Consider the following 11,472-nt stretch of genomic DNA (forward strand, 5'->3'; position numbering starts at 1 on the left):
TAAACAAATGCTCCTGAGATGGAGTGTTCCACAAGGTTGCTTGTAGGTTTGTCTTTATGATCTACAGGTACACCACCAATATTCTAGCAACTGATAGTCCAGTACTTCCTTTAATCCAGACAAAATTATGAGAGCACACTTGAAATTCCTGTGACTGCCAGAATAGTTTACTGGGCAGCTACAGATGGCATTGCATATGGTGTGTGCTGTTTTGGGATGGGCCACTTTCTAACATTACAGCATTTAATGTATCAAAGGAGAAGTTGTTCATGAGTTGCTTTATTATGCAAAATTTTTTATGGGACCTGCTGCTAAGTGTATAGCAAGCGTGTTGTCAATTGTAATAAAAACAATGAAGACAACAGTGATGAAGGTAAAACAGATGTAGCTGAAAGACTTATGGACAAGTTAAGTGAGTTGACAGATGAATTAATCAGTGGGATAGAACAATGTACCTTCATGATGGAACAAGAGCTAATGACTCTGCATTTGCTGTTTGAAAAATTTGTTTTATTTAAGTTTCTAGATAGTCCTTGGTGCTTTATAGACATGTGAGGGGGTGGTGGGTCAGACGTGTATTGTTGAATTTTATTATATGATCTCTGGTCTGGCAAAACAGATAATCTGGCAAGGCTCTGGAACCAGTGGTATACCTGTAATTGTTTCCCTAATATGCCTGTCCTAGACTGTACTCATCCATGGACTTTGTGTGTAAAGCAGAAAGGGATGGCTGCTCATCCCAGGTATGCTTTATATTGTATAAATCATGGGTGGTCTGCTTTTTAAAATAGGGTTTTTGTGGTCAGCAGTTGCCATTTATCTGGACTTTCCACCGTATTTTCTCCTCCCTTTTATTCCAGTGCATTATTGGGAGTCCTTTCTGCTTTCTAGTTCTATGCTACTGGGTTGGTGGGCCATGGAGGTATCCATGTGAATGTGATAATGAACAAAAATTATATACATATAATGATAAAACAATTTATTTGAGAGTAGGATGGTGGTGTTGATTGAAATGTCTTCCACTATGTGTCATTGTAGTGAGCCATCAAAATTGCAGTTCACCCCATTAATTGGGATCCCTTATCCTACTCCCACATGGATGTCTTTTCCTTGTGGGAAGTAATTAATACAGTTCTTCCTCTTATACTATTTCTTAAGGATTTTATCGTGCTAGTGGCAGTTCTCGTAATTTTGGTTTTGAGTGAGGTGGTTTACACTACAAAAACATCTTTATGATACTAGATGTCATGCTTCCAGTGCAGTCAATCTCCCACATTACTATCATGTGCCCCATTTATAGATTTAGGGGAACGAAATTCCCTCTGGTCTGATGAACTTGAGGTGAAGATAATATGATCCTTTTTCCTACTCCCACCAGATGGCCTGGGTTTTAGTTTGTAGTTTACTTGCTTTCCAGTATGATTCTCCTTTCTAATCCTACATGGATGTTGATTCCTGGTGGCCTAGGTTTTGCTTATGTATGGTATGCCACACCCTAACCACTCTACACCTGGATGCAAATGCATTTACTCTCACCCACATTGATGTACCATAGGACTGAAATTCATATATTGTGTGGTTTGGTTTTCCCTATCTAACAATAATTATCTCCTTTTTGGATGTACTCATCCCAATTTCTGTCCATGTTTGCAACACTTCTTTCCACAGTTGGTGAAAAGTATACCTGATACAAAAGTGGTGCAGTCTCCTACAAAGAATCCTCTATTGCAAGGATCTACTCTTAATTGTGTGCCCTTTGAATTCTTTTGAAGGATACTTCTTTCTGTTCTTTTCATTGATCCATTCACCTATTCAGTGTAGGATTCTAGGTATTTATGTGAGAGGAGGTACTGCACTGTTTTGGAAGTTATTACCCTTATATATTGAAAATATATTCTTAATATGTACTTACCTCTTTTCACCTTTTGAAAACTGGTTCTTATTTTTTCTGCTGAAACTTGAAGTGGTAGTTTGGTAGAATCGAATAGAGAGAGTCACATTTTAGGAGAGTGTGTCACACACTTACTGGTGGAAGGTTGTTTCATGATGATTTACATGCAAGACACTTTTGAATCAGTTTATTGTAAGATGTGTGCGAGCTTCAAGGGATTTGGCATGTGAAAAAATTTTCTTGTAACTGAACAAGAATAGCTATTTATGTGAGAGGAGGTAAGTACCTGTTGGAAAGTTGTCCCAGCATGGTAAGGTGGGTTGAGGCACTTGACTCGTAATCTGAGGGTCGCAGGTTCGAATCGCTGTCACACCAAACATGCTCGCTCTTTCAGCTGTGTGGTTGTTAAAATATTATGGTCAATTCCACTATTCATTGATAAAAGATAGCCCAAGAGTTGGCAGTGGGTGGTGATGACTAGCTGCCTTCTCTCTAGTCTTACATTGTTAAATTAGGGATAGCTAGCGCAGATAGCCCTTATGTAGCTTTATGCAAAATTAAAAAAAAAACAAGCAAACCTATTGGAAATATATTTTCATTACAGAAGAATTGTTGTTTTTTTTCAGATCACTCATGGAACTTAAAACTACTTTTTTATAATGATAAAAATGGTACATAAAATTAGTTTTTATTTATTTCAGACATGCAATTAAGAGTACAAGATTTTGATATGTACAGAAAATATAATTTGAAACTATTATAATTTAACTGGCTTTCTGACTAACATATAAGTTGGTTTAAAATAAATTCTGTTAGCTAGTTAGTATAAACACAATAAGGTCTAATGAACAAATGAAGCTGAATAATTCAATATCTGTCATCAGAACAATCTAGACTAAAGAAATCAGTAAATTAATGTATTCCTTTTAGTGGTTATAAATAATGCAGTAGTAAATGCCAGAGATAATTATTTGTATATTTTGAAATACAAGACAGATGAGATGGGAAGGCATGGAATTTGAATTTGGCTTTCTTACATATATCTCAGTAAACTGAGCAAATTTGACATTAGAAGTTCACATTATGGCTTAGAAATTCCTCTACTGTAAGTGAGAAAAATGACAGTGGCAGAAAAAATATCTTAAAATGGCAGTTTGAAGTGAAGAAGTGTTGCATTTTACAGAGAAGTGAATGTTAAGAATAACTATTTCCTTTTGAAGTTAAGAAGTTAAAATTTATAATAATTTAGATTGTAAGCTTCATTTTGATGCCAGGTTTATTAATGTATGTTAATAATGAAATGAATTAAATTGTGATGTGCACTTAGGGGATTAATGACCAAGTGAAATGTGTACACATGGAAGGAAAAGGACCTTTTATTTTAAAGTTACATAGGCTTCTGTACTTTTGTTAGAGATGGAACCAGAGCTTAATGACACTTATTAATATTATTACATGAAGTTATACATGTAAGAGACCTTCCTAAAAGGAACTGGAGTTTGTTATTCACTGAAATATTGACTGTTATGTACTGAAGATATAAACTTATGAGATGAGCTAATCATTTGCCATTTATTTTCACTTCTCTGAAAAAAAGAGAAAAAAAAAAAGTACAAGGAAAAATGGTTCGATAAATCTGGTATAGCATGAAAGAAAACAGAAACCATCCATCAAATTTAGGTTAACTGGTGAAAGTGAGCATTTTATACCCCAAGTTAGTTATAATGTTTAAAATTTTCTACATGATCTTTGAAACTAAATCATAGAAATCTGATATGAATTCAGCATTTATGTGTTGTACATGAAAAAAGGAAGTGTTGTTACTGTGGAGAATATAGTTGTAGTAAAATGTATGTTGGAATTCTGTTTACTTTAAGCTGATCTTATGATGTTGTTTTTATAGGATTTCAGATCGTGGAGGAGGTATTCCCCACCAGTTAGTTAGCCGAGTGACACAATATCATTTCACCACTGTTGGAAATATTCAGGAGGAAAATGATTCTGATGTATTTACAACTTTGTTAGAAGAATCAAACAGACTACCTTCAGGACCCATGCATGGGTAGGTTTGGATTGACTTGCTTCTGTTAGTAGGGTAACTAACATTATCAATATTTCCACAGCATAACTAATCACATTATGTACTTGTTTATCATATAAAAAATGTGACATAAAATTTTATTTTGTTCGTATCCAGCTTTGTCTGAGTTTTAAAACTTAAAAAAGCCTTAAAGAAATGGAATATCTTGTATATTGAACAGTTTCTTGGAGTAAGATGAAAGTGTTATATAATATTACATTGAAAAATCCATGTTTTATTTCACTGTTGATATCTTAATTTCATCTAGAAATGTATAAAGTAAGTACTTATTACAATAAAAACAATATCCACATATGAACATAGTATATGGCTAATTTCAGCCTTGGATCCACATTGTGTTGAGTGACATTTAAGTTTCACTTTCTTTGTTTTTCACCCAAGTTCAAAGCTGGGTGAAATATTCAGGCATGAACTCATTCATTGCACCAAAAAATCCTGGAGGCCCCATGGGCTAACTTCCCTGTGTCACTCCACATGAAATTCTTTAAACCCATACTTTTTCTATGTTCTGCTAGAAGTATTTTAATTATCACCATACCTTAAAAACATTTCAATCATCTTAATTTGTTTTTCTCTTCAACATCAATGGGTACCTGCATGAAGCATTGTTTAGTAATTAGCCTGTTGAAAATTTGGTCTCGCCATTTGATGAGTAAATTAGGATTTTTTACTGGATGCTTGCAGTGTCTGTTCAGGTTAAAAGGAGGTAAATAAATTGGTCCAGTGGTTAGCCATTTGTAAGTTAACACCTGCAAAGACTTTTGTCAGGTAATGGTTTAGATAAAGATTTGGTTTCATATGCTTTATGAAAAATGTTTTTAGTATCCTTACAGGAGTACCATGTGTTTGAATAATTACTGATCTTGTCTACAAAATAATTTTGGTTGTTTTTAGTTTGGGTCAGTCCAGAATGCATTTTTATGCTTTGAAGATAATGGTTTAAAATGGACTGGTTGGCAATGAAAATACATTTATCTTAGCAAGTTCCAACACATTATGTTAAGCTGATAGTGATATGATGATTCTCCATGTCTATAGCTTCTTTGTTCTTTTACAGGTTTGGGTTTGGCCTTCCAACGTCCAGAGCCTATGCTGAATACTTAGGAGGTTCCTTAACAATTGAGTCCATGCAGGGTCTGGGCACAAACGTATACTTACGTCTGAGACATATTGATGGTAGAAATGAAAGTTTTAGGATTTAAAAATGTAGTTGTGTTGTGTAGAGAAACACTAATGCTATAGAAAGTTACCAGCTAATAGTGAAGAAACTTTTGCATGGATATACTTATATGAAATCATTATTTATTTTATACAATATAGGGTTAATGGAGAGAAAGAGAGACTTATCCTCTAAAAATTTTTAGGAAAATGTCATTTTAAACCTTAGTCCAAAAGTAATTTTTTATAGTTAAACATGATTCAAAATATAAGGATGGAATAAATGGGGAAGAACATTTTTGAAGAAGGATTTAATTTGGTTTCTGCCAGTCATTCAGGGGAAACAAAAATCTGTTTGTAAAACTTACTGTATGAGCATATTAATGTTTTAAACATTAAAACAGCTACATCATCCGGAGAGCAGAAATAGATGTTCAGCTACATTTATGACATACAGAAAAAAGCTTCTAACTTTTCAAATCAGACTGTTATTAAGGCAGTATCTTTCAACACAATTATTGTAAGATTTAGTGAATTATTATCCTTAGAAAGAAGAACTTGGAACAAAATAGTCAAGAAAAATGAAAACTTGTCTAATGAAGACTTGAACTCTTCATCCTAGAAAATTAATGTTTGTTTGAACAGTTTTCAAATCACCACGTTTTTAGTTTCCTGTTATGAGAAAGAATTGGATTTGTAATGTATTTGGCTAAATTTTAACTTTAATTTTTTAAAAAACTAATTTACTGACAGTACAGTTATTTGTCACATTTTAATCTTAAAAAAAACTAAAAGTAGATCAGTTTTTATTGGTAGTTACACACTGACATGTTGGAATCTTTGGCTATCTCTTGTACTTTTGTATGACTATCAAATGTGAATAATTAATTTTTCAAGATCTAAAGATTTCATTTTAATAAGTATTTTCTAAATAAATATTGTAAAGGTGCCAGAATGATTTACAGATCTTGGGAAGGACTTCTGTTATGGAAATGGAGAAGAGGGGTAAAAATTTAGAAAGAAAAAGAACAATGAATAGCATGGAAAAGGAAATTGTAATAACTATTGTGTTTTGACATTGAAACTGTGTCAATATGATATTGTTGCCAATCTGTCGGACACAGTGAAAAAGTAGGAAAGAAATATAGGAGCCTTGATTGAGGTTATGGGGAAAATCTTTGTTTTTGGAATAATATTCCCATGGTTGCATATGCAAAATATTTTTTTACAAAACCAGAATGTATTTAGTGTTTGTATACATGGTAAAACATGATAATCCAAAAGTTAGATATTTCAGGTCATACCTTGAAACATTTACTGATCTTTGTGAAGGAAAAAACACACACTGGGTTTGTGAATTTTTTTGTTCATTTCTGTCTTAAGTTGTTGGGAAGATACCTCTGGTAGAATATTGTAGTTCACAATCTATGGTATGGCTTTTCTGCTTAAAGCTTTCAATGTAAAATGGATTTTAGAGTACATTGATTGATTTTAAGAATATGTAGTTTAAACAGTATGGGAAAAGCAGTTAGATACATATTGTGTAAAAGGATATTACTCGGTTAAATTAACATCTATATAAGATTTAAGTACACAACAATCAGCTTGGACAAAAATATCAAGAGTTTATTATGTTGTAGTACATTAAATACCTGACAAACATTCAAACCCTATTATTTAAAATACTGCTATTTCATTGGATAGTAAACTGAACAAATCTTTCTGTAATTCATTTGTTTTCCTGAAATAACCAATCAGGTGTTGGGCTTGAACATTCAATATTTTGTTTTTAAAGAACAGTTATGCTAAGAAAAAACTTACGAGGAATGCAGGCCAAGTTTAAGTGTTTTGATACAAATTTACCTTATTGTATTGGTTCTGTTCTGTGTGAAACCTTGAGATAAAATATTCCTGTGTAAGAAGTTTATACAACTACTATATTGTGATTCTACATTTGTTATAACAGCCTTAGAGATTGGTTTTAATCTCATTTATATTCCTGTTCTGTGTTGCATATGTTGTTTAATGGAACACTTTGTGCTGTTGCTAAACAAAGTGTCTGCTATACACTTGATTAACAGTGAACTGGAAATTTATCCAGATTTTGAAGCGTGTATTAAAAGAGATGTTATTGATAAACGGAAGTTTGTACAAGTTAATTTGATTGATATTCAAGGTTTTGCAGATTTTATATCTGGTTATCCAGACAATTGTGTATTTGAAAACCTGTGATTAATTTGTGTGTGTGTATATTGGTTTAGGGGTGATATCAAGTAGTAGAACCTATTATGTTTTCAGTGGTTTCATCATTTTCTTTCTGGTGACAAAGAGTTGTAAGAACTATAGATTAATTTACTGTTGAGGTTACACAAAACAGGTGTTGACTACAGACATTTGTTATTTAATGCTAGGAGACAAATGTCTGTGTAGACACTGTAATAGTTAGCTAATTCTAACAGAAACATTATAATTATTTTACTTTTCTACCTCTTATGTAAATGACTAAGAAGAACCTTGTACGTATTTCCACAAAGTATTTACTTCAAGAATTTGTTTACACCCTTCGTGAAAATTAGGTAATATAATTCTCAGTACTAGAATCTTTCAGTTGTTTTCACTGTTTATGAATGTGTGGATAAATACACTCAGGAGTTGCATGTTAAGCATTTGTATTTAACAATAACTTTTGAAGGCAGTACTTTTTTGTTCGTTTTCTAACATGTTGTAGTTTTGTTTATTTTTTTAAATAATAACTGTGGTATTTTTAGACGGCTTGTGAAAAACTGGTAGAGTTTTGTACTGTGATAAATAAAAATTTAGTTGAAAACTAAAAGTTTCATTTTTTTTTAAATGTAATTTGATTGCTATCAATTTACTACAGTTTTATTACTTTTTACGGACTTGATATATGAAATAAATGACACGCCTTACAGCACGGGTGCAAACATATTGAACGATTTTAAAAACTGTTTAAATAGTCAGTGGCCCCTAGATCAGGAAGTGGGGGAGTCGTAGTAATGTGTATTTACTATTAAGATACTCAGATTCATAGGGCGGAGCCTTGGGGACTTCTGCTGAGAGAAGTTGGGAACCCATGTTTAAAGAAAATGTGTGAAGTCGCAAAATAAAATAGATACTTTTCATAGTATCTCACGTGAACAGTTGTTCCCCTAACTTTCCTCCAACCTTAACCCTTCAGTTATGACTTATAACACAAAATGGGTTTTGATACGTATGGTGTGCATTAGAACATATAACCGGTTGTGTAGCTTTGTGTGTAATTACAAACAAAATCTTGTCCCCTTTTTTTTTTTTTTTTTTATATTGAATAGGGAAATACTTCTTTGGATGCTACAAAAATATTAGGATATTTGACACGTGGTTTCAAAATTTTTAGGTGTAAAATGGCATTCCTCAGTATCACTTTGTCCTTTACGTGTCTACAAAACCATATATATATATCGTAATAAATAACAAGAAAAATATTTTTAATTTCTGTATTTACTCACTGAAGCTTCGTTTAGAAGAAACTGTTCTAAGAGCATTTCTGTATCTTTTTTTTATTTTACTTTTTCGACAGATCCTACCTTACTTTTCGAAACCGAAAAGAAAAAATAGCTCACTGGGCCCTCTTCCTATAAATAAAAAAAATGTTTGATAACACATAACACCATAATTTCAGTATACCCACTATGTTTGATAACACATAACACCATAATTTCAGTATACCCACTATGTTTGATAACACATAACACCATAATTTCAGTATACCCACTATGTTTGATAACACATAACACCATAATTTCAGTATACCCACTATGTTTGATAACACATAACACCATAATTTCAGTATACCCACTATGTTTGATAACACATAACACCATAATTTCAGTATACCCACTATGTTTGATAACACATAACACCATAATTTCAGTATACCCACTATGTTTGATAACACATAACACCATAATTTCAGTATACCCACTATGTTTGATAACACATAACACCATAATTTCAGTATACCCACTCGCTGGATGGCAAAAAGAGAAAGAAAAAGAAGCTCATTTGAGAATGAATAAGCTAGATCTTTTAAATTGGTCATGGCATTTGGGTAGGAGGGTGCGAGGGGGGCGGTTCGACCCGGTTGACTGACAGCAGGGGGTATCATTGGGAGAGTTGAAATGAAAAAATCACCAAAGAAAAAAGTTCAAAGTTTTACGACAGTTTAATGTTAATTTAACTATAAAATACATTTTTATTTGTTTTGAGAATATGAAATTTACGAATGAAAAATTGAACATTTGCTAAAAATTACACAGAAAGGTGAACGTTTGTTGAACATAGCCAATTGGCTGCAACTGACATTCCAAGTCTTATTCACTTGACACTGTGACTCCACAGACATCAGGTATATTTGATTCAATAATTGTGATACAACATAAAGTGCTGATGTTATAACAATATAGTGGTAATTATACCATTGCCCAATAGTTTTTTTACAATATGGTATCATAGTGATGCTTAAGTGTTGATATATGTATCGTCTTGATGTTATAGAAACTCGTATTTATGAATAGTGGTCCTTGTGACTACTAGTGATCGGCAAAAAGACACAGAAAGTCACACTGCACTAAACTTTAGACTTGACTTTTTTTTTCCCTTCAAGCATGATTAATGAAGATGTCTATGACTGGGTGAATTTTTAAAAACAAATAAAAAATATATGCTAATCCATTGGCCACAAATAGAGATGGTGAATCACCAGCTTCTTCTTTATATGCTAATTCATTGCTCACAAATAGAGATGATGAATCGCCAGCTTCTTTATATGCTAATCCATTGCTCACAAATAGAGATGGTGAATCGCCAGCTTCCTCTTTTGTATCTATATTCACATTCTTGTTATCGATACTTTATCAAAGTACCAGCTGGCTTCCCTTTTAGGAAGTTTTAAGCTCGATAGTTATCAATCATTCGTAGTTTTAGCTCACACTGCAGCGTCGTCTAGCTGTCAGAAATCCTTCCTGGTTCCCTTGAATTAATGCAGGATCCATAGCTTGCATATCACGTTTACTGACTTTGATAGCGTCAGCTCGTTATAGACTAAACATTACAGCAGAAAGTTTCTTAACATGTTTCTCTTGAGTCATCGCCATTATGTAATCATTTTCATATACTTCTGTATCTATACTTCACTGTTTCACTATATCACACTTCTCCATATTATACACGATTATCAGAGGCAAATAAAATATCTAGGGTTGCCTCGGGTGATATTGTGACTGTATGGAGGTGTGTTAACACTTACATGCTTAATACAGTAAACACTGTTTCAGTTTTAAATGAACAGCTACCATACTATTTTATACTGAATTAGTACTAATGCTTATTGGCTTAGTTATTCATTTTAGTTTCAGCAATTTTGCAATGCCCACTGTAGTATCATTGTATATTTAATATGTTGTAAATGCTTATTGCTTAATAAATAATTATATCAATTGTAATAGCTAACTAAACCACACTTTATTGAAGTAGTTATAAGGTCAGGTAATGGCATTGATAATTAGTTATCTTTGCTTGTCTGGGTTTATAATCTAATAACTCAATGGGTATTTGGTTAAAGTTTGGGAATACTTCTTTAAAGCTTTACTGTAATAATCTTTTTTTTAAAATCTTTATTTACTGGATATGCTGTTAAATTTCATTTTGTCAGTGGTGTAGTTATTTGTGAGTAAAGCTAATAGTTTTCGCCTCTTTTTAGCAGTCGTGTTTGCACTCCTCCCAATGAAACAAAATCCAAACAAAACAATAACAATCACAAACAATTTGGTCAATTAATGTATTACAAATCATAATAGTTCGTGAAGATATTTAGCATGGTGAATCTGAATGGCAAATACAAGAAGCATCTTCACAAGAGGCTCTGCCAAATGGTGAGAAAGTTTTGAAAGCATGAATGATTCGCTTTCCATCCAAAGAATTTTTTTTTTTTTTTTTCCAGAATGTTTGCTCTTGATGACAAAGGAATTGGAATATCCAGATTTGTCACTGGGTTTCCAGCATGGGAGAAACTAAACCCAAAGAGAAATGAAAGACATTGAGAGCAGGGTTAAAGATTCAAAAATCATTGATCAAGTTCCTCAAGCAATAATGGACAAGAGGATAAAGAAATGAAGGGATATTTCACAGCACTTTTTGGACATAACTGTTTTTGGTTCATCAGAATCTTCCTTTTTATGGTAACAAAGAGGACATGTCATAAGCAAACAAAGGAAAGTTCATGGATTAGTATAGCTGCTGTCAATTTATGATACAGTTTTGA

General features: G+C 32.8%; 1 protein-coding gene across 10 annotated transcripts in view; it reads left to right on the forward strand.

The window, feature by feature from the left end:
* LOC143255522 (branched-chain alpha-ketoacid dehydrogenase kinase-like) overlaps positions 1–7,983 on the forward strand; it is a 31,926-nt gene extending 23,943 nt beyond the window's left edge. For all 10 annotated transcript variants that reach the window (XM_076511315.1, XM_076511320.1, XM_076511319.1 and 7 more), the window contains 2 exons: positions 3,795–3,953; positions 5,050–7,983. In XM_076511315.1, the coding sequence (XP_076367430.1) occupies positions 3,795–3,953; positions 5,050–5,194 (304 nt within the window). In that variant the 3' untranslated portion in view covers positions 5,195–7,983. The remainder of the gene's footprint in view (positions 1–3,794; positions 3,954–5,049) is intronic.
* The last annotated feature ends 3,489 nt before the right edge of the window (positions 7,984–11,472 follow it).

This window comes from Tachypleus tridentatus, chromosome 7, assembly GCF_004210375.1.
Source record: "Tachypleus tridentatus isolate NWPU-2018 chromosome 7, ASM421037v1, whole genome shotgun sequence".
In the NCBI taxonomy this organism is placed as follows: Eukaryota; Metazoa; Arthropoda; class Merostomata; order Xiphosura; family Limulidae; genus Tachypleus; species Tachypleus tridentatus.